This window comes from Pygocentrus nattereri, chromosome 29 (assembly GCF_015220715.1).
Source record: "Pygocentrus nattereri isolate fPygNat1 chromosome 29, fPygNat1.pri, whole genome shotgun sequence".
Classification (NCBI taxonomy): Eukaryota; Metazoa; Chordata; class Actinopteri; order Characiformes; family Serrasalmidae; genus Pygocentrus; species Pygocentrus nattereri.
The window spans coordinates 13,943,851-13,967,928 of record NC_051239.1 but is presented as its reverse complement, the minus strand read 5'-3'; the positions used below and the strand labels follow the sequence as shown (position 1 = coordinate 13,967,928).

The 24,078-nt window shown below is 39.9% G+C and overlaps 1 protein-coding gene across 2 annotated transcripts; it reads left to right on the top strand.

Annotated features, from left to right (window-relative positions):
- The first annotated feature begins 468 nt into the window (after window positions 1-468).
- On the top strand, window positions 469-21,770 carry mfn2 (mitofusin 2). Of its 2 annotated transcripts, none has more exons than XM_017705802.2 (18): window positions 469-883; window positions 5,024-5,202; window positions 6,193-6,328; window positions 7,045-7,207; window positions 9,850-9,974; window positions 10,991-11,099; window positions 11,499-11,606; window positions 12,372-12,525; window positions 12,933-13,000; window positions 13,108-13,229; window positions 13,698-13,824; window positions 14,103-14,207; window positions 14,383-14,485; window positions 15,149-15,369; window positions 16,481-16,636; window positions 16,833-17,029; window positions 18,220-18,354; window positions 19,854-21,770. In XM_017705802.2, exons 2-18 carry the CDS (start codon window positions 5,028-5,030, stop codon window positions 19,921-19,923), a joined length of 2,274 nt encoding a protein of 757 aa, XP_017561291.1. In that variant the 5' UTR covers window positions 469-883; window positions 5,024-5,027; the 3' UTR covers window positions 19,924-21,770. The 2 variants fall into 2 exon arrangements, with proteins under 2 accessions (XP_017561291.1, XP_017561292.1); XM_017705803.2 differs by lacking the exon at window positions 469-883 and adding an exon at window positions 1,414-2,010.
- Window positions 21,771-24,078: the final 2,308 nt, after the last annotated feature.

Genomic DNA, 24,078 nt, shown 5'->3' with positions numbered 1-24,078 from the left:
AACCGAGACACAGATAAAGAAAGTTTGGCAAGGGCATTAAAGCAAATTAACGCAGTCACAAATGAATGCAATTAGATGAGGCTACAAATTTTAGAGATCTCATGATCTCGTAACATGATATGAACATCATAATTAGTGACGGGAAGATACTTTTAGTGGACATCTGAGAGCAGATTTTAAGGGCTGCCACCTATTGAAAAATTTAACGCATTGAAAATAGACTTATGATCTTTTTTGGAATGGCAGAAATCGAAAACTTTGGATTGGTAATTTACTGTCTTTGAGGGAAGACTGAGATCTATTGTTTAATTCAACACACACACACACACACACACACACACACACACACACCCGTGTTTGTATAGCCGTCCATGGTTTTGCACTGTCTTAAATCCTAAAAAATAAGGGCAAGGGTGTAGGGAACGAGTGAACTTAGTAGGACGCCACCTCTTCATCAGGGCTGTGGCGCTTACCGATGATGTACAGTTAATGCATTGTGCAAGTATAGCAGCCAATGCCTGCCGTCTGGTAGTTTGAGAGTTTTAGCTCTGTGTAAACGGTACGACTTTCTCAGGTCGCTTATACGGCTCATTTATGTGCACTGAATCAACTATAACGCTAGCTGTTTCCATGAACCTTCTCCGTCTAAACTGCTTTTCTTGGCACACTGACAAGACCAAGTCAGGCTAGCTAACCTAGGCTAGCTTGCGAAGCTACTTTCAATTTTCACTCAAAAAGCAGATCGCAGGATTTCGCTTCCTTTCAGAAGCGCATCCGAGACTGTTGCTCAAAGAACCTTTGAAGGAACAATATTACTGATTTTCTTTTTGGAGCACACAGGACCAACATGCTTGAGGACTTCTTATAACCACCCTTCTTCTTGGTAAGTTGCTAAGGAGCTAGCTAGCGTTAGCTGGCTAGCTAACTAACTTTACTCGTATTAATTAGACGTATATGTGGAAGGGGTGCCCGTAACGTACCGTCCGTTAATTTGCTAGTTGTTGTCCGTAAAGATCACTTTACGTTAGTTAAATCAGACACGCGTGTGACCGAGTAGTTACATTAGCGTCCCTGTCAAACCTCCGTTAACATTGGCGTTAGCTAACTGGCTAAGATTCAGCTAGCTAGCGCAGTTGTTTAAGAGCGTTAGCGTTGGATAACGTTGGCTAGCTGGGTAAGTAGTGCAGTTGTTGAGCGTGTTAACGAAATTTGTATGATTTAATAACTTAACGAGACTGTCCTTAATAGCGTGTGGTCTGGCTGCCCAGCCCGTTGGCTGTGTTCACTTTCTCAAGTGACAGTTAACCTAATGCTACCAAGGCCGTCTGCACGCCAGCTACATTAGCTAGCAGTTCACGGCAGGATTCGTCTAATCTGAGTTAGGTTACATAACCTGGATCTGCCCGAGTCCAGGTCACTACGGGCTCCCTACGTTGCCGCTTAGGTAACTTTACTGATGCTCAGTTAAACGCGTACGTGATCTGTCCGGCGGTCGAACAGTGGGCAGAATGTGTTTAGCTAGAACCAGCAACAGCATTTGTGGAGGTGTGACCCTCACAGGTTTGTGTTAGTAGGGGTGGGAATCACTGTTTCATCAGCGACACGAGGAGGTGAATTCACACCCCCTACCTCTCAGCAACGGAATTAGAGGGCATGTGCCGTCGGAGTCGGATTAGTTCTCCAGAAAAGGGCCTTGAGTCTGGGTGGTGAGCGGAGTTGGTGTGTGCTGGAGCTGGAGCCTAAACGGCGTGACATTGACATCGTCCTCTTCTTTCGCTGAAGCACGAATTTACACGGGTTTAGACCCTGACGTAGCTTGATAGCTGCAACACTAGTCGGAGGTCGTTCTCGCCGTCATGCCTCTTTCAGTTTGAGGGGTGTTTGCCCGAAGCGCGCCGGTCTGCTCAGGGAACTGGGTGAACGGTCACGGCAAGACGACTGAACTGGAAGTAGCGAGCTTTTCGCTACAGGACACATTGTTGTATCTCAAGGTTGTGCATGTACTGAAAGGTAAGGCATTTCTAGCCTGTATTTTCCGCTGTCTGACTTTTATTCGGCGTGTTTTCCGTGCTTTTTCGGCATTGTTTCGTTGTAGTGAGCGAGCTGATGCGTGTTTGATAGTTACGTGTTTAAATTTTAGCGACCTTAGCCAGCTTAAAGGGACATTCCACCCATTTTTCGAAATTTCTTTATAGTGCCTGTCCGTGAGATGTTAAGTCATGCACAGTGGTTTGATGTTAAATTTGGTTCTTTGTTGAGAAACTTGTATGCAATAATTTGTGGAGACGAAGTTACACTTTACAGCGAGCCTGCACGTGCCTTCTGAATTTTTGTATGTAATTTTTGATAATGATAAAATACTGAAATAATGATCTGTGGGAACTCCTTTGCCTTTCAGCGCCCTGCATGTACCCCTACGCCCTGCATGTACCCCAGCGCCCTGCCATAAATTGATAAAAAAAAATACACTTTAAACCAAAACTTTAACACAAAACTATCATAAACAACGTGTCAGACATCAGGCAGCCTATATCTATATATTTCGTGTTACAGCATTCTGTGAGGGAGCTTTTAGAGGTGTTAAACTCTTGGGACACCTGGTTCCTATCACTACCACTGTGAACAATTCTGACTAGTCAAGCTTCACATCCGATCACTCTGAATGACTTTTGTTTACATGTCAACCATTTCATTATGTAGAATTTTAGAAAAATTAGTGGAGTTCCCCTTTAACTGGCTGGACTTTTTTCATGCCTTTCAAATAAACATTACCTTTCTACATGGCATCTGTCCTTTCCTTCGCACGTTCTGATAAATAGTTAGTCATTTCAGGTAATATGTGTCACTATCAGTCATGAGTCTGTAATGAGGCCACTATACGTCATACGTGTAGACAAAATGCACTTTATTTCTGTCGTAGTCTTTTGAAGATGGCCCTCTTAGGCACAACAGTGCCAGAAGTGTAGTATTTTAAGTCTTCTCTGAGATTTCAGGGAGCTGTCTTTGAGACAGGCCTGTTTTAGAGTTAGCATACAATGAATAGGCTGAAAGCAATGCAGAAAGTGTCACGTTTGCCCTGTCAGAGCTCGTCTGTGATCTTAATGTTGACAGACTGCATGGTTCAGGATGAAAGTAGAGTGCTAGCCTGCTTCTTTATCTCTCAGCTGCACCCAGGGGTTGGGCTGTTTTACTGATTTGGGCTGATAAACAGTGTCCTCTGTTCACACGCCTCACAAATGGTGCATGGTTTGTCTGCATTTCTGGTTCAGCTTCTGAATCCCAGTCACATTTCTCAGTCTGCTGGCGTCTTGCTGCATTCTAAAGTCGTCTGTCCTCAGATTGTGCACTGAAGGTGACTTTCCATGGCAGGTGGTCTTTGCAGTGTGTATCTGGCAACCTCATGCCCACACACACTTCAGGACCTCTTAAAGTGAAACTGCTCCGTTGCACATTCTCAGTGGACTCGGTCAGCACTGTTATGTTACGTGGCCAGCAGTAAATATTGACATTTTTAACTTGACACAAGAATTTGAGGACAAACATTGTTCATCATGTACATGCAAGTTTGTATATGCAGAGTTTTAGCAAGGCACTGCAGATGGGCAGAAGCCACATATATGCAAAGAGCTGTACAGCGCAGAATATTTTAAAGAGGAATTTCTGTGAAATTCAGTCACTCATATATAACAAAACATCTTCTAAGCAGCTTCTCCTCTTCTAGTGAACAATTCTAACTTGAAGTGACAGACCCTGAATTGATTTGTTTACATCTCAGTGATGTGATTATGTAGAAAGTCAATGGTGCAAATTCCCTTTAAACTTGCGCTGAATGTCATGCATGTGTAAACATTTCAAATCAGTCATGATTGAACACTTTAGAAGTGCATTGTTTCTGTAGACCATGTCATTCTGTCAGTTTGAGTTGTCTAACATTGTTATCTATTTCAGTTTCGTTTATTTTTCCTTTCAGCTCTAATTTATTGATTTCTTAACACTTTTAGCTTTTAAAGCAATTTCCATTGCAGTGTAACGTCCCAACTTGCCCACCCCCCAAAAATACAACAACAAAAAAAAAAACAAAGCCCATCTGGAAATTTGCTCTTTCAGCATGAACAATCAGAAGGGCTTTGGGTGTGCACTATTTCCACTGTTTTGGAAGAATTTCACGCAATCAGTGCTCAGCTCTTTAGAAGCTAGTGCTGGTAGATATATCCTCTATATATTTATTGATGTCACACAAAAAATGTTAATTTCTAGTTTTGCCAATATGGATGGATAATAATGTCAAATGCAGTATATGCCATTTGCTGTGCCATTCAGGACAGTTAAAATACATAAAACCAAATAAATAAGTAAGTTGTTTATTTGTTAAGTTTCCTCACTGAAGATGTGGTTTCTGGTTAGTATTAACAGTAGATTGTAGAGATCGCTTTGCTGTAATTTTAAGATGTATAAGCTGTAAGACATTACTTTAGCTTAGAACTCCATTTACTTTATTAATGCAAACCCAAGTATCGTCCAGTCCTGTAGTGTATTTAAGAAACATTGATTTTTGTATTGGGTAAATTCCACTCAGCATCAACACAAACTCACAATAGGCTGCAGTCGTGATTGTATGTCCTGTATGGAAGTCTTGGACTTTGTGACCACCCTGCTGTGTGGTTAGTCATGTATTTAAGGCAGTTGTCAGTTCTTTAAATGCTGGAATGGGTATTTCTTAAATGTTTTAAATAGTGAGTAAAGATGTGAGTGGTAGTAGGCTACATTGTAGATTGTACTCCAGCCTGTATTCAAAATTTCCCAAGAGTGGCCAGTTCTAGGGTGGTAACCAGCCCTTCGTGCAGTTTTGTATCGTTCTCGTTTAGAACTGCAAATATGTTGTTTTTGAAAAGCTACATCTGTGAAAAGTTAGGCCTGATTTCAGCTGAGATAAAACGTATTTGCATGTAATGCTAGACCGGATAGCGTCTCCTCAGATAGCAGTGTATTTACTAATCTTCTGATTTTTCTCCTTTGGTTGCAGTGCAATGTCTCTGGTTTTCTTGCGTCCCAACACCAGTGCAATTGGCAAAAAGGACAAGCGACTCATGGCTGAGGTGAACGCCTCTCCGCTCAAGCACTTTGTCACTGCCAAGAAGAAAATCAACGGCATCTTTGAGCAGCTTGGTGCATATATCAAAGAAAGCTCTGCCTTTCTGGAGGGTGAGTGCTCCAGACCTGCTGTAACTTTAACTGGACACCTACTGTTTGAAACCTTTGGAAAAAGTGGTCTGGGCTCAGCTTCTGCCTAATACATTCTAAGGATTACAACTATATGAGGGCTACAGACTTGGTACTAGATCAGCCCCAGAGCTGTACAGTATACCAGTACATTATTGTTATTGTTACTGTAGTATTGGCTATTATAATATAACTATTGCAGAGGGCTGCAATATGCAAATGAGCATCTAATCAATGTTCTGCGAGTTCCAGATGTTTCTTTGGGTGTTTTGAGGAATGATTGAATTAATATACTTTAACAAAGGTACGTTATTTTGTTTAAATCACCGTGGGCCAATGTTTAAATATGTTTTGTTATTGATTAATGAATATCTTGTATATTGCAATGTATAACAGTATAATCACAGTACTAGCATTTTGGCCTGAAGTACTGGTAAATATGTGTTCTCACTGTTATTATCCTGGATGCCAAACCTGGTTAACATTTCCACGGCTGTGAGCCTGCAGAAGGAAGGTTAACTTATTCTGACAGAAAAGAAGTTATGTAACTGACAGACAGTGTTCGTCTCCCTAAGGAGACAAGCAGGGACAAAGACCAGCATAGTCAGTGACGTGTCTGAGCTGTAGCAGGGAATGCCGTCTCTCTCCATAGATTCAAGACAGAAACAGAGAGCCTGTTTTTAAAACACTCACTCACAAGAGTCTGGTTTTTAATCTTGGGCGGATGAAGAATAAGTGTTGAAGTTAATGTTTCTTTCATTTCAGTCAGTAATATGTTAATAATGAGGGTTTTGTTCCTTTAGTACAATCTGTGGTGAAGAATCAGTACACTGTGGTTACAAATGCCTGGCAGCTTTAAAAAGATGAGGCTTCCAAAGACCTATCTTTTCTTCCTCAGTGAACTTTTAAACCACATGTTGGCAGTTAATACTCTTCCTAAATGTGGTGGGATGTGTTGTATTTCTGTGACAGAGACCTACAGTAATGAGGAACTGGATCCCGTCACTACAGAGGAACAGGTGGCAGAGGTTCGGGGTTACCTCTCCAAGGTTGCAGGGATCGGTGAGGTCCTGTCTCGCAGACACATGAAAGTTGTGTTTTTTGGCAGGTACGTGATCCTATTCCTTTGATACCAGAAGAAATATTTCTGCAATGTGAGTGCTTTAAAGGTTTTATTTATTATTAACTGGTTTTGGACACACAAGCTGAAGCACATACAGCATAAGGAGTGGCGGGAGAAGTATTTATGGGTGTGTGGCTTTGATTTGGGTGTGTTGTCTCAAATATTGCATAATGTTGCTAGGACCATGTCTACACATGCTGTTTATTGCACATCTAAAGAAAGTTGTTTAAATAGCCCATCCTAACTCTGTACGTGAAAGCACAGGTTCTAAAATTCTTATTGTTGTCTGAGGATGTAACAGTAGTGTCTCGATTTGATACAACTAAAATGGGGTCTCAGAATGTGGCTTACGTTACTGTATGTTAGTATTTTTCTGTTTATTAGAGCATTTCGACATTTAAAGTAAAAATTGACACACAATAGCTGCAAGCTAACATGATAGTCGCGATACAATACGTATTGCAATACACTTTGATATTTGATACGATACAATACAGTGTTGTTACATCCTAATGTTTGTGTAGTCGATCTGTAAAAATGGTTGTATTGTTTTGTGAAAGGATTGTAAAGTCTTACTTTCCGTGAACCTGTACGAGCTTTTATCCAGTTTGCTTAAGCCTATTTGGTATATCTCTGAAATTTTGCTGGGGCTTGCAGTTGTTTCATGTATGTGAACCCCTGTGAATTTCTTGTGTCCACAGGACCAGCAATGGCAAAAGCTCGGTCATCAACGCCATGCTATGGGACAAAGTCTTGCCATCAGGCATTGGCCACACTACTAACTGCTTCCTGCGTGTAGAAGGTACTGACGGCAATGAGGCATTCCTGCTTACAGAAGGATCAGAGGAAAAAAAGAGCGTTAAAGTAAGCAATGTTTATTTTCTTTGGCATGCAGTGATATCTGTGAAACACAAACATTAGTCCACTGTTTCTGTGAAAGTGAGTTGGTAAAACAAGGTCATCATTTTGAATCAGTTAGATGTAAAGGAGTTGATCCACGTTTTGTGGATGGCCTGGTTGTATTTTGATGTAAAAAGTGCTCTGGAAAAGAATGTGTTCATACAACCTGATAGTTTTAGCGCATATATATATATATATATATATATATATATATATATATATATATATATATATATATATATATATATATATATATATATGCTTTTTGTGTGTTTCTCCCCAAATTAATTCCACTGGTGTAGTTTCCTACAGTACTGGTTTAGAAGGAAAGTCTTGTACTACTTTTATTTATTTATTTATTTATTTTTGTATTTATGTTTTTTTTTTTTCATTTTTGTTTCATTTGTAAACATTGCTTTATAAAACATATGACGTATGTAGTGTATATATGGTTTCTAGTTGAAGCTTAACTGCCGAATCTGACTTCACATAGACTAATTATGTGTTCTAACTGTGTCAGTTGACTTGCCTATAATTAGTCCCACATGAATCTGGGCTCACCCTGGCCAGTTGTCATGAGGCCACACGTTTTGTCATCTGAACTCTGGTCTCATGACTTAGCCCCTTTACACTAAAGGGCAGGGAAAGTAGTGTTCACTGGAAAACCCTAGCCTCAGTGGAATGTTACTAGTGCTGCGTATGTGCCACGATACTTGAATTTGATATTGAATTACTCAGCTGGTGCTTCTTGATCTGTCTTGCAGTTCCTTTTGACACAGGCCCTGTCATTGCTGAGTCAAATTTATGCCTGGGATTTGTCCATCAGTTTCACCAGCTTATGATGGCATTCCCTCATCCCTGTCAACATCTAAACATAGCACAGCTACAATAGGGCACGGCTTTTGGCAGATCAAGTGTTTGCACATTCCAGTGTTTCTAGGGCAGATTGCCTCTCTAATAGCACCTGTAGTCTTGCTCTATCTCGTCTCACATGAACCCCCTCTCTGTGTCCTACTGCAACTAAGAAAAGCCGTTTCCACTTTCCACGACTATACCACCTGCAGGCTAATGCACCACACAAATGCCCTCTGGCAGAAACCTCATGCTTTATAAAGTCTTTCTTCTCTGAGTGGACTTGAAAAGGAATTCTCTAAGACATTTGGTACATCCTGGAAGCATGAAATGCATTTTATAGGATGTTTTACTTGTACAGGGAACTCATCATGCCAAAACATGCAAATGCGTTAGGATCTTGTGATCCACTTATGGATTTGTTTTAACACCAGTACTGACCCTGTTAAGCGGACTGGCTATGATATGACCGATCTATGACCAATTTGATACAGTGGGCCTGTTGTTATGTTAGTAATGTTAGTACATGACTCTCATAGCATCAACTATATTTTGATGTTTATCTACATTTCTACAACAAACCATGAGTGCCTTATCAGAATCATTATCAGGAGAGAAGGTTTGATCAGTGCATCCCTAGATTTTGGCTTGAACCATCTTGGAAACTGTATTGTGTTGATGATCTGATTTAAAAGGGCCTAAAACTAGAGTTTGTTCAAATCTCGTTTTAACAGAATTCCTGATTTTATATTATCTTGTGCTTTTTGTTCATCAGCGTTCTCTCAATACAATACCCAGCATGCATTATGTAAATACATCATAGGACCGTCACATCCCTATGCTGTCATCTAATCCTGACTGCTAGTTTAGCCACTGAGCCGCTGACTAATAAATACAACCAAGGTGGCGTTAGTGTAACTCTTATCTCAGTCATCAAAGAAAATTGCAAAGAAAACATTGATTCTGTCTTTATTCAGCTCAAAATGGACCAGTGACCTTTTTTTTGGCCAGCTAAAAGAATCCAAACTGAATTGAGGTATCTAGATAGCCTGGTAGCTAACATCAGCATTCAGATTGTTGTTTTCCTCATCTGATGAATCATTTTGTCATTTGAGTAATCTTTGTTTTTTTTTTCTCTAGTTTAATGATGATCTAAGGACAGTTTCTACAGTTGAGATATTCAGCTTCGTAGCAGTGATGTTAGCTATTTACCCTTATTTTGCCTTTACAAAGAAAGAGACAACGATCATACAATCAGCACTAAAGCAGTTGTAGTAGTTCCTACCACCTTCAAGATCCATCATCTGAAGGGTTTTACCAGTCTTTAAACAAAAATCTCACTCTTACTCATAAGATGAGAGTATGTATGTTTACAACAGATGTAGTGATGTTTATAAAATGGTGCCAGTCATTCCTGCCAAGCAACCTCTGCTGGTTTTCTCCTGCGTTAGTTAGGCATCCAGGCTTTTCCCTTATTTCAATGCACTGCTTGTACAGCCTGTTACACATGGACTCCTGCGCCCAGGAGGAGCATAACAATGAGCTGCAATGGTCTGCATTCTGTCAGCCTGTGTAAATTACCTTCAGTGAGCTTCAGTTGACTTTAGAATTTAAATGTGATTGTTTTGTATTTTAGGTTAACCCTCATATGAAGAACCTTTTTATGTAACACCTTAAAGAAACGGTAAGGTGCACCTGTAGAGCTAGTTTCAATGTGTGTGTGTGTGTGTGTGTGTGTGTGTGTGTTGTGGCAGACGGTGAACCATCTAGCACACGCTCTACATCAGGATGAAGATCTGGATGCGGGCAGCCTGGTGTGTGTAATGTGGCCTAAAGGAAAGTGTGCTCTGCTGCGTGACGACCTGGTACTGGTAGACAGGTAAGCTGGTAGATAAGTCACTCAGCTTTAATGCCCTGCTGTGTGTTGTATCCTGGCTAATTTGTATCTTGACATCTGTCCTTAGACTTCTATACCAGGTCATGGGAGCTCAGCATGTTTTGTGTTATGTTAGATCATATTATGTTTAGGTTTGTTAAACAAAGTAATTCATCTGATTCTTTTTTTTTGCTCAAATATGACCCTAAATAGAAATGTATTCCCATTTATTCACATTCTTCATTTGAATTTATTTTATAACTATTATTTTAATAGCTCTGTTTTCATTATGTGAATGCAGATTCATATGAACCTGAATGTGAAAACCATGTGATGAATCATCACATGTGTAAGCAACAGTGTCTACATGTTCTGCTTCTTCTCTTGCTTTTAGTCCCCTACATTACATGTTGTTGCTAGGGGAACTGGGGCTTTCTACTTCACTACTGCTTTAGTTAGTTTGCTGCTTGTTGATTCATCCTATAAGTGCTTAGCATAGTTTGGTGAATTCGATATAACTGGCATCAGCAGTGTTGCTTTCAAATGATACAATAGGCTCGGTGTACTTTGGTTATAAACACACCATTGCAGTAGCTGTTAATAACTTTGGCTTTATCATAAGAGCAGTCAAGTTTTAAATGGAACTTGCCAAGTAAAAGCTCTACTTGAATGGCAGGGCTGTAGTTGCAGAGTCAGTCATAACAGTATAGAGCATGGAAGCACCTGGGCATCAGGGTAGAACTATGGATTGTTTGAAGGGTAAAACTAGGAAAATGTGCCGTTTTAAAAATTAGGTGCCAAAAATACATCTTTATGTTGGCACGTAATTATTTTACTTAATGTAATCAATGTTTTAAAATCTAAAAAAACTGTCTTGATAATATAAATTTGATGCATCTGCAAAGGCTTTGCAACACTTTTTTTTAAATAGTAACACTTAATAGAAAGAACACTGGTCAAAGTGAGTGAGAAGTTACTGAACTGTATAAAATGTGTATTATGTGATGCAATTTTTGCAGCCCTGGCATAGATGTCACAACAGAGCTGGACAGCTGGATTGACAAGTTTTGCCTGGATGCTGACGTTTTCGTGCTGGTGGCCAATTCAGAGTCCACCCTGATGCAAACAGTGAGTTAATATCATCTCACATTAGCATCCCCACCCCCTCCCCCAGAGGCATTCAGATGCTGACTGTGTGTCGTTTTGCAGTTGGTAGGAATTTAATGTGTGGGTCAGTTGAACCAAATGGCACAAAGAGCTTTCCAAGCAGTTTTGGCACGAACATAGGGGTTTTGCAGATGGGGATGTGACTATAGGTCAGTTAGCAGGGCCTTGATTGAGAGAGCTGTAGTGTATCAGGGGAGCTCAAGGAATGTCTGGAATTTTAATGCTTACAGGATGGTCGCCATCCAGCAGATTAGCTGGATTTGGACGGCACCACTCATTTAGAATCTTAATTGCTTGACTAAGCTCATAGGCAGGAATTTGTTCGAATCACCTTCTGTATCTTGATCTTTCTGTCTGTAGGAGAAATCGTTCTTCCACAAGGTGAATGAGCGCCTCTCAAGCCCCAATATTTTCATCCTGAATAACCGCTGGGATGCCTCAGCCAGTGAGCCCGAGTATATGGAGGAGGTACGACAGAGCTACACAACAAAGACTCACACTCCTGGTCTTATGATCTTTCTATTTAAATGGCATGACAGAACTTAGGTATTCTGCTGGCCAGGCCTCAGCAGTACTATAGCACCATTGTATTTTGACACTACCAGGATACCAGCGTGTTAGACACTTTTCCACAAAAAACTGTTAAAGTGGTATGAGTATACCACATATTCTTAAGGACAGATGATTTTCAGCATGTTAAGGAAGACCTGTGCTTTCAGTGCTTTGTCCCAGGATGGACAGTTGTCATAATAAGATAAGCCTGATAAATATTTGTCATACTTAGAAAACATGTCAGTGGAGGCACAGTTGTAAACACCACCTGGATTCCTGTTTCCTTACTTTATCACACCAACTGATTTATTTCTATTAGGTAAACATTGCAGTCTCCAAGTCGTTGGGCAGTGATGTTTTTTTGTGTTGCAGCTGTACTACACAATGCATTTAGAATGACATGACTAAGGTTAAAGTGCAGACTCTCAGCTTTTATTTTAGAATGCTCAAATCTGTAATAGTTGAACATTTGAAATGCTTTTTTTTTTTTTTTAATTTGCTTCAACAAAGACCACATTTTATGCCCCCCCCCCTCAATATGTTAAATCCAGCAAATAAACAGTAATTCTGCATTAAAATGCACAGAACTGTGTTCTTTGTAATGGACATCTTGATTTATTTTCACTTCTGTAAAACATGGGCTGCGTTAAGCTGAGCATGTGATACTGATACGTGTTTCAGGTCAGACGGCAGCACATGGACCGCTGCACAAGTTTCCTTGTGGATGAGCTGGGAGTGGTGGATCGAGCACAAGCCAGTGATCGCATCTTCTTCGTCTCTGCTAAAGAAGTCCTACAGGCACGAGTGCAGAAGGCTCAGGGCATGCCTGAAGCAGGTAGCAGCACTTTATAATGTGGTCTTAAGTGAGGATTTGAGATTGAGATTGCCACAGTATTTTGTGTGTAAATTTAATAAGGCTTTACTTATAAACAAGAGGAATTTTTAAAATAATCATTAATCAGAAAGCGCAGATCATGTTCAGCAGTTCTGCTGTCTCTGTGTGGCTCACGGTAAATATTTGTAGATATTATAAGATGGTATTTCCATTTTGTTCTTAAAACAAAAGAAGCTGTTGGCCCTTCAAATTTTTTTGACTTTGTCTTTCATTAATGTCTCCGTTCATAGTAAGTGATTTACAGTCGCATTACACCTAAGCTGCCTTATTCTCAGTGGCGCTTGGTTTTTCCTGTAAAATAGCCTGGTTTCAGCATGCCTCAGTCCTCACTCCTCATTATTTTGTAGGTGGTGCCCTGGCTGAAGGCTTTCAAGCAAGAATGTTTGAGTTTCAGAACTTTGAGAGGCGTTTTGAGGTAAGCCTTTACGACCATGTGAAGCTCTAAAATAAAGCTTTGTGCATGCATAGACGAGACAGCAACCACTTTTTGCTGAGACACGTTTTCAATTTGTGTACTTGTAGGAGTGTATCTCTCAGTCAGCAGTAAAGACGAAGTTTGAACAGCACACTGTGAGGGCCAAGCAGATTTCAGAAGCCCTTCGACTGATCATGGATTCTGTGCATGTGGCTGCCCAAGAGCAGAGGTTTGCAGTCAGATAACTTTAGGCTACTAGGAAGTGGTTATGGCCACCATCAAACTGTGTTCCCGTCGGTCACAATCCAGTGCCCTAACCAATAAGTGATGAGTGGTGTTTTATGTGCTTTAAAGTGATACAACCGTTCAGGGAAACAATGGATTTGATTGTTTGAAAAGCGATAAATTCTAATAATCATTTAAATGTATGCTTACAATTTTGTTGGTACAAAAGTGTTTCATTGGCTTGGCTACAATGAACAAACTGAAATGGAACTGACCCTGATGTCAGGTTCTCACTATCATTGCCCTACTTCTAGTGAATAAATGTGAGAGCCTCAGAATGTCTCATTTCAGTAAAGTTAGCTTGTTACTTTTGAAAATCCTCTTCACTGGCTTTAAATTTCTGCAGTATACATTCAGACCTTCTGAATATTAACCAGTGAGATGCATAATGTTGCTTCATTGTTGTGTTAAGGATACACTGCATGGAAACGAAAGAAGAACGTGAGGACAGGCTGGAGTTTATCGATAAACAGCTAGACCTGCTCACCCTGGACTGCAAGGGCAAAATCAAGAACATTACAGAGGAAGTGGAGAAACAGGTACCTTACAAAAAATATATAGTGTCTCATCTCACAGTCTCAGTACAGGAGACTAGTAGTGTCTAGTATGTCACATGAAAATAAATTGCAGTTGGAGGTTTGGTCAAAACTTTTGCAAACAAGCAATCAGAGATAAAGTATACCTTTGTTACTTTTAAGGTTCACTTTCTTTGTCAACTTACACAGTTCTAAACTTAGACAATGCCGTTCCACACCCAGCCCATGGAAAAAAGAGAGAAAGCTACTGTAGGTTTGCCTTAATTCATACTGTCTTTCAGGTGTCAAACGCAATGGCCGAAGAGATTAGAAGACTGCATGTCCTGGTGGATGACTTCCACATGGACTTCCATCCATCACAAGTGGTTTTGAAGGTGTACAAGAATGTAAGTGCTTTATCTCTATGCTTCATTTCCCTGCTCTGTCACTTTTTTATTCATTGTTTGTGGAAAGTCCACAACTTTTCTGGTCACATTGTTCAGTCCTGTGCTTCTGTTGACGAAGGAGAATTGCAGAACCTTGTCCCATGCACATGGAATCTGTGTGTGTGTTTGATTACAGGAACTACACAGGCACATAGAGGAGGGCCTGGGCAGAAATATGTCTGAGAGGTGCTCTAATGCCATCACCTCAGCCCTTCAAAACACCCAGACTGAAATGATAGGTGTGTATTGTATTCCTATGCAGTACTTCATGCCGTATCCTGTAGGGCTGGTGAAATTAACGTTAGATTAGCTTTCAAAATCGGCTGCACTCACTTATTGCTAGTTGACTTCGCATTGTCTGGTCCATGTGTATCTTTAATTCTATTACTGTCCAAGTGTTGCTGGACTGTATCTCGCCACCTATAATGCTGTCTATAATTAATTGGAGTTTTGACTCTAGTTCAGGACATTGGATTGAAAATGAAATGAATGTGATGAAGTGGATTATCAGCCCATGTGAAGGGTGTTTACATTGATCACATCATTTTAGATATTATCCATTTCAGAGGGCTGTAAGTAGTTGGAGAAATGGTGTTCAGCTTGTTCTTGGCCAGCTGTACATAAATGCAGCATTAATTAATGTACAAAAAAAGCTAACAGAATGTCTAGGCATGAGGAGTCTCTTTTTCGTTATCTTTTAACATGAGGACCAAATTGCCAGTGTCAGTAAAGCAACTCTTATGCTGTTAAAAAAATCCATCCCACAACGCTATCTTCCAAATATTCTTGTGAAAAGAGTTGTTCCTGTCCAGTTTTACCAGTCTGCAGGTCAAGACTTTCATGGAACAGTACCACAACCACACTGCCATGTTACTGAACACTTTTATTTCCCTTTGACACAGATGGTCTGAAACCCTTGCTGCCCTTATCAGTGAGGGAGCAGGTGGATAAGCTGGTGCCCAGGCAGTGCTTCAGCCTCAGCTACGATCTCAACTGTGACAAGTTGTGCAGCGACTTCCAGGAAGACATCGGCTTCCACTTCTCACTGGGCTGGACCATGTTGGTCAACCGCTTCCTTGGACCCAAGAACACCCGCCGGGCCCTCATGGGTTACAATGATCAGGTACTGGTCTGATGATGGTGGATTTGGATTAGCACTTACTAAGGCTTGCTTAAGTTTCAGGCAGTTTTGAAATGTGAGACCACAATATATGTGTGTGTGTTATCTTGGCATAAGTTGTTTCTAACCGAACGCTTTGTTGATTAAGTTTATTTTAAGCCTATTAGTTTAAACCAGAATACGGGGTCATTACCGGTGAGCTTTCTTTACACTAAAGGCCTCATCATACCAGATGTGCCACATTGGCATTGCATAATACTTCCTAGCAGATGTAATACAAAAGTGTGGCTATACTACATAAAATGTATCCCACTCTTTCATCTTTGTCACACTGACAAACACACACGCGATCACACACACACACACACACGCTACACACACACTTGCACCGACCACCTAACCCTGATCCTCTGTTGTTTATTATTTTTGATTATTATCTTCGTTATACTTGTTAAAATTGCCAAAGCTTGTAAAAGTTGAATGTTATCCTTTTTTCCCATTTTTTTTCTTTTCTTTCTTTTTAGATCTGTGTAATAAAAATAAAGAATAAAGTCATCCTCCTAAGAGGGTTGGTGGTGGCAGGCCAAAAAAAAATAATGTGTTCCAATGAGAGTGTCAATAAATGTGAAGCCCAAGTTCAGTTTTTCATTCTACTTCATACTTTCAGCATGATTTAACATGATGCCACCCTGATTGAAATCATTAGAAGTTGTCTATTTATCTAAAAGTCTTTAAACTGCCTTTTTCTGTGTAAATTTCAAGCCACATATCATCTACTATGGGTTTTTTGTGGTCTTCTGGGTTTTATTTCACACAGTAATGGCACAGCACTGAGTGGCATTCTGTGCTGCATAGAGAAATTGAACAGCGCCAGTTCTGCTAATTTCTGAGCATCAATGCGCCTTTAAATTATTTTGTATTTGAAACACATTTTTAGCACAATGTCAAATGTATTCAAATCTTCAGAGTCAAAAATTGTATCAAACCAGAAAATATCTGCATTGTGACACCCCTAATAGCTTCTAAATCTGCAGTAATCTGTCACTCACTAGTATTGGGATGTTTTTTTTGAAGTATGAAGATTTTTGAAATGTGTGTTTGTGTGTCTCCACAGGTTCCGAGGCCCATGGCCATCACCCCGGTCAGCACCGCCATGCCCCCTTTCCCTCAGGGCTCAGTGACCCAAGAAGAGCTTATGGTCTCCATGGTGACAGGACTTGCCTCTCTCACCTCTCGAACATCCATGGGCATCATAGTTGTAGGAGGCGTGGTAATTAGCATATACATTTGTCTCAGCATAAAACTGGCATACATTCTGTAAACAAGTACTTTAGTTATAGATATGAGTGTGTCAGTTTTTAGGTTTTGAGGCATGGTCATTGAAAGCTTTGATAATTAATAGTAGGACAGACGTGTATATACAAGTCCTTAGCCTTGTACTAACATTGATTCTTTCTGTTTGTCAGATATGGAAGGCAGTAGGATGGAGGCTGATTGCTTTGTCTGTGGGGCTCTATGGCCTGCTCTATGTGTACGAGAGGCTCACGTGGACCACCAAAGCCAAAGAGCGAGCCTTCAAGAGGCAGTTTGTGGACTATGCTAGTGAGAAGCTGCAGCTCATAGTCAGCTACACTGGCTCCAACTGCAGCCACCAAGTCCAGCAGTAAGTGAGAACAAACAGACAATATTGCAGTAACTTTCTGTACTTGGAAAGCAAGTTAGTGTCTCTTCTTGTTCCTTCCAATGTTAAAGTACAAGAGTGATACTGTAAGGGCAGGTCAGCAGACGTTCTTTTACTGTCTTACCCTTTTTTGCCTTCTGATCTTACACGTTACTCAAAAATGTATGCTGTAGTTATCTGCTAAATGAGAAGCTTTTCCAGTGTTGTGTTTACATCAGCCAGTAAGCAAAACTGTTAAACGATGGAGGCCAGAATAGGTTTCCCCAGTGGCGATTTTGTTTTTATGTTATTTTTTTCCACAAAACTAAGGTTTTACACGTAGCCCTTGTAGTGTTCTATTCACTAATGTAACATTTTTCAATTTTGTTAATTTTATGATTAAAAATTTCACTGAAGTCTGACAATCATTTGCCACCTGTTGCCACTAATTCTTTTTGCATAATTTATTCCAGTTTCATATTTATTTTATGTTGAAATGGTCTTTACATACTTAATCACACTTTTTGACTTTTTGGGCTAAATATTTTTTCTCATGATAAATAGTGTTTTGTTTTTTTTTTGTTTTTTTTTCTTTTGCTGCTTGGCAGGGTTGAACTTTATGCTTTCACTTTCTTTTGTAAACCAGAAGACAAATCCCTTGTCTGTAATGTCCAGTTAGTTTCCAGCTTCCCAGAGACCTGCCTTAACACTGCGTTATGTCCAATATTTCTCAGTAAAGACTCACTAATCCTCATGCTGTTGCAATTTTGGCAAGAGAACTGAAGTGTAATCCTCTCACGACAGGTTGTGTATTAGCACTACCAGCGAGTTTGCTAAATCTGCACCTTAATGGAAATGTCATTTTGTCATGCTGTTATTACATAAGCCCATGTGTAATAAATAGACACAGGCTTGTGGTTTCTCTCTGGCAGATCCAAGGACTTGCTCACTACCTCCATCTAGTGGATAAAGTTATGCAATGCGTGACACAAGCCAGGAATTATTGAGTGATTGAGTGTTGTTATATAGAGAGTTGAAGTCCGGGTAGTTGTTCAAGACAGAAAATGTTCTGTGATGTATTTTTTGAAATGTTTTGTTTTTATATGAATATAGTAAAAAAAAAAAAAAAAGTTTGGAGTGACGTGCCAAGGCCTGTTAAAGATCTGTGCCTTCCTGGTCTGTGTGTCTCACAGGGAGCTGGCAGGCACCTTTGCACAACTGTGCCAGCAGGTAGATGTGACGCGGCAGCAGCTGGAAGATGAGATTCAGGACATGAATCGCAAGATTGAACAGCTGGACTCCTTACAGAGCAAAGCCAAGCTGCTCAGGTAACAGAAACACTAACAATTTTCTTTCATACACAGTAGATATCCTTGGAGGAGTGGTGTTGTCTAAACTGGTATAATGCAACTGAGAACAAAAGCAGAACAGAATTTTTTAAATGAAGTGTGGGCTTGGACACATAAAAAAAGAACTTGACCATTATTAGTTTATGACTGTGACTGCAATTTCAAAAGCAAACTTGAAGTTACTTGTCCTATAATTTTAATTCTCTGCCAGTTGTTAGAGTTGTTTAGTTGAAGAGTTTCATCCTAAGTCAAGAGGCTTTTATTGTCATTCCATCAATGTACAAGTACCCAATGGACTGAAATTAGACAGTACAAAGTGCAAATATGCAGATGTAAGTGTTCAAATGAAACAATACAATAAAAACAATAAATAGAACAGACATTAGACACAGTAAACAAACAGGACAGTGCAGTGCTGACATGGCACTCATTTCTGACTGCGTAGTAGTGGAATTATGCTGTATATCCAGCAAAATGCTGTATATCCATTTGTGACATTTGATGATGAGTTTTTGAGAAAAATTACAGTTGACAAAAATGTGTTTTCCATTAATCTTATAAAGGTGGTATGAATTATAATATAGCATTGTATGTGTAAATCCCACTCCTGACAGTGTAGATCATGGAAAAAAGAGGAGTCATACAAGCTGTATATAATGCACTTTGGTCCTTCAATTTTAGGTGGTGATTCTGCTTGAGATTTGAATGAATACTGTGTACCATACACGGATGTGGGAAAGTGTTTTGAGTTGGAGCAGCTGATGTTTTAAACAGCATGATGTTCACAGTGATGTCATGCAAAATGGTCATTATTTTTCCCCTATTTTTTAATGATACACATCAAATAGAATGTGTCATGTGTCAGGAACTTGATGAGACAATATGCACATTTAACTCACACATCAAACACACCCTGATTTCTCTGCTCTCCCTCTTTCCCACAAAGTCTGAGCAGCGACCAGATTGTTTGTGACATGGAAATGTGGACTAGTGTAGAATTTTAGACCCATCCTCCTTCTTCAGAATCAGGACCAGGAGGCCAGCCTTGCATTTATAGCATTGATCTTTATTTCTTCATTGTGCGCATGGTTCAGACAGCATGCTGACCCGCTCGACGTGTTTATATAGACTGGCTTAGGCACATTGCTGCCTGGACCATTGCCAAATTAGGTATAGAAACAACAGCTGTCCTTAACCTATACATACAAAGTCAGGAATAACTGTTGACAATGTTTTCCCAGGAATAGCTCACATAAAACATACACAGATCACGTACATATTATAACACATAATACAGGAAATAATATTACAAGTAAAGCGTATATTACAGCGGAATCTTCACTAGTCGTTATGAATCACAAGTAAAAGTCATAATAACATTTTTAAATATTGCAATTTATCAGCACCCCCACTTCCCACATTACTTGCACCGCATGCACAGTAATCAGTCTAATCATGTGTCTGTTTGTGTTCTGCAGGAATAAAGCTGGCTGGCTGGACAGTGAGCTGAACATGTTCACCCAACAGTACCTTCAGCAGGGCCGATAAAGGGTTATATTCGAATTATTGAATTACGTGACCAAGACCAACACTAAAAGTGCTAACTAATACATAACATGAATTATTCTGCTATTGTTCTCCAAACTATTTAACAAGAACACCTTTTAGCCATGCATTTACAGGAGTGGACATTATTTGATGATACCAAATGATTTTGCCATCAACTTCTTAAAATGACTTTTTGTTCTCTTTTGGTGTTTCAAAGTATGAAACCTGCCTTTGTGGGTACAGTGATGGCAAACTGTACCACAGTGAGGAAAGGTGACCTAATAGGTCCTGTTGTTTTGTTTTCTTTTTGTAAAGAGATGCTCACTTTTTGTGTAATTATTTATTCTTTGCATTTGACTTCATGTGAAGTTGTTTTCATTGTCTTCATAGGTCGCTGCTGTTGGATTCAGCAATGTTTCCCGCTTGCTAGAATAGGTTGGATGTGAGAGTCGGTCACTGAGAATGTAACCTCACCTTCTCTGTGACTGGCAAGATGGTTGCCTGACCTGATTTAATCAATATCAGAGATACTTGTTGATGCTCATAGCCCAGATATGGGCACTTATATTGTGATGCTACACATGGCAAATGCACTTAACTTTAAGGATGATTAAGAAGTGTAACCAAATAGTCCATGCTGCAAGGACATGCACAAATCACTACTCATCAGAGGTAGGTTGCATTGTCCATGTGGTTTATTTAAACAGACATGGTTATTGTGTCTGCATGGTCAGCAGTTGTGCCGGTTTTTGTGGCGATTTGCACGAACGTGTAATATAAACAAGGCATTATGCTGATGTCTCTACTGTAGCTTCATTTAGGATAGATTTCATGTCTTTGCTGGTTTGTAATGTCTGGTCAGTGTTTGCAAAGTGGGATTGTAGATCAAGAATGATTCCAGAAAGTAGTCTGATGCTGTCGATTGCAGTTTTAGATGTATGTTAAAAGCTCCAGGCAGGAATAGCATGCTTTTGGTTTTGTAGCAACATAAGCCTTTGAACAAGACCTGCAGCTACCAAAATGCAACATTGTGTGTTTAACATGTCCCTGCCAGTAAGCAGAGTTTTGTGCTGTAGCACTCTTTCAGCATTGGGACTGTGGCTGCGTAACATGTAGTTAGCAGTAAGAATGGAGGAATTCTCTAGTAGAAAAAAATCACACTTATTCAGAAGTTGTGACTTACTTCTTCTTACTAATGGACAGCAGAGAAATGAACTGAAGAGAGCAGAGAAATAATATGAAGAGGTAGTCAAGAAAACAAATGAAACAAAGAAGGCCGTACGACCCTGTGATGACTGGTGACAAAGCATTAAGTCCATACGGAATGATAGCCATGCTTATGTTTACAAGGAACAACTCATTGAATCTTATTTAAGTGGATAAAATCTTGGATAACCAGGATTTGCTCATCCTAATTCTGCACCACATCGGCTTACACTGCAATCTGATATCATTGCTACATGTAGAAGGCATATTCCAAGAGCACTCAGCTCCTAGATGAAATGTTCACGTATGTGTATAATTCACCATTAATCCTTCCTGTCTCCCAGTCGCGTCGCAGCTTGTTGGGTTTGGTTTATGGTTTGTGCCAAGCGTTTAAGGAAGCGAATTGAAGAGCTCTCCACTGATCGTGCACTTTACATTTGCTGCTTTTTATTTTTTCTTACGTGAAATTTTGTACCTTTTGCCTTGTGGTCAGCAGGTAAGCAGAGAAAAGGGTAAACTGATTGACCTGTAGATTCCATGTCAATAGTAATGTATAGATGTGTGCATGCAGTGACCGTTGTACTATGACCTAACCCATACATGTTAAAAATGAAATAAATATCGATACTGTTGGTTCATTCCATATGTGTTTTTACTGAAACTAAGCTCTCACAGTGTGCTCCCAAAATAAGCAGCAGTGGATCCTGTTGCAGTAACACGAATGTCTTGCATTGCACCTTTTATCTAATTGGAGTGAGTTTTTAACTTCAATAGATGAAAATAAATGCTTTCTACAAAACCTAAGATGCATCCTATAAAATGAATGTTTCTGATAGTATCACCACTTGACAGGTACTGCATAATTTAATAAGCTATTTAATTAAGTGGATCTAATTAAAGGCTGAAGTTCTATATGCTGCTTAATTACAGAGACCTAATTAAAATCTGAAATTGAATGCTGTAGCAACATTGAAAGATGCTTTTTACTCTAATTAATTAAAATGTGAAGTTGAGTTATTATAAAGGTTGCAGGTGTCTAGGCTAACTCAGACTTCACTGACCTTCAGTCGGGGCAGTGTGGAGTGCTGCAAAATAACAAGGCTTATTTGAAAGCGTCAAAAAACCCTGTGCCCCACTTAAGCGAAGTCCCACGGTTCATAAGTAATATTTCAGTATTCAAACAGTAATTAAGGCCTTAATGAATGAAGTATGACTCCTCTCACTGTTCCCTGACCTAATTTGCATGTTAATCATCATTCGCAGCAAGGGAAAACAGGTGCAAAAGCTAAATGAGCAACTCCACCAACTTCGGCGCCTAGTATCTGCCCACCTGAATCAGAAAAGTCAGATTTCCTCTCGGGCAGAGGCCTAATCTTGGATTGCACTGAACTCTTCAAAAGGAACCATTTTCAGCCAAATACAGTGAAAAGTGTCCTTTTGTTTCAGGAGATACTATATGAGGGGAAGCACAAAACCATTCTGAAATGAAAAATGGCATTTATAATACATGTTCAACGCACTCTTTGGGGATTTTGTTATGCAGTTGGAATAGGTATGCAAAGCACACTCTGAAAAATCACTTGTTTCTGTGTATATTAATATGTAATACTTGCTTACTGCCCTTGAAGTCCCAGTTTTAAGGGAACAATAGTGACTAGCAGTGGCTATGAGTGTCTTCCCTTGTATCTTCATTCAGCTGGTTTGGGTAGAGGGTTGGACGTTTTTTCCCACTATGGAAAGTGGAACTCGGCAGGGAAAGTTGGAAAACAAAGAGAAAACCCAAGCCTGCAGATGTTTCAGGGAAGTATTTTTTGACAAAACAATGGTGTTAAATCTATCCATTCAACATAGAATCTCCATTTTCTACAACTGTGTGTGACAGGCATACACACTTAGATGTGTGAGATGGTTCTTCAGATTATAAGCTGACACAACAACAGAAGAACCCTAGAAGAACCATCAATCTAAAAAAAAATTACCATGCAAAGAACCATTTAAGCATGAAATGGTTCTATATTTTATATTGAACACCAAAAAGGGTTCTTCTATTGTTACAAGTTGACACAACAACAGAAGAACCCTAGAACCATCAGTCTAAAATAATAATAATAATAAACATTTTACCTTGCAAAGAACCATTTAAGCATGAAATGGTTCTATATAGAATGGTTCTAATTGAGCTGCTGCAGTCCACATTTTTCTTCATTTTTATTTCTGTTTCAGAGAACCAGTGATGATCCAGAGTTTTGATTAAGAGTCAGGAATATTCTCGGAGGAGCTTATGGTAGCCGTTCAGGCAAAGCCTTGATATCTACCTTAAATGGGGTTTTTGAAATACATGGCATGTTTGGTGTTTAGTGCGTCCTGCTATGATGTATGCTTTGGAGGCTGTGGCTCTGTCTAAAAGACAGGAGGCTGAGCTGGAGGTGGCGGAGATGAAGATGCTGAGATTTTCATTGGGAGTGACAAGGATGGACAAGATTAGAGATGAGCAGATCAGAGGGACAGTGAAGGTGGAGCAGTTTGGAGATAAAGCCAGAGAGGCCAGGTTGAGATGGTTTGGACATGTGTTGAGGAGGAATAGTGGATATATTGGGCAAAGAACGTTGGAGATGGAGCTGCCGGGTAGAAGGAGAAGAGGTAGACCTCAGAGAAGGTTTATGGATGTAGTGAAGGTGGACATGGAGATGGTTGGTGTAAAAGTAGAGGAGGCAGTAGATAGGGCAAGATGGAGGCAGATGATCCCCTAAAGGGAGCAGCCGAAAGAAGAAGAAGAGGCATGTTTGGTGACCTGAAACATCAACCAACCAACCTGGTGTCCTGCAACTGTCCGTGGAAACAATATTCCATTTTACTATATACACTAACTGCATTAAGATGGTCAGTTTTTCATCTCAAATTAAGGTGCGTGTCAGTCAATTTATCAGTCAGTAATTTCAGGTAAGCTGA

Bases quoted from the DNA above. Each gene is read 5' to 3' on its own strand.
- mfn2 (XM_017705802.2), top strand. From the start codon at position 5,028: ATGTCTCTGGTTTTCTTGCGTCCCAACACCAGTGCAATTGGCAAAAAG. The intron at 15,370-16,480 runs GTACTGGTCTGA...GTGTCTCCACAG, and splicing joins TCATGGGTTACAATGATCAG to GTTCCGAGGCCCATGGCCAT. The intron at 16,637-16,832 runs GTAATTAGCATA...TCTGTTTGTCAG, and splicing joins TCATAGTTGTAGGAGGCGTG to ATATGGAAGGCAGTAGGATG.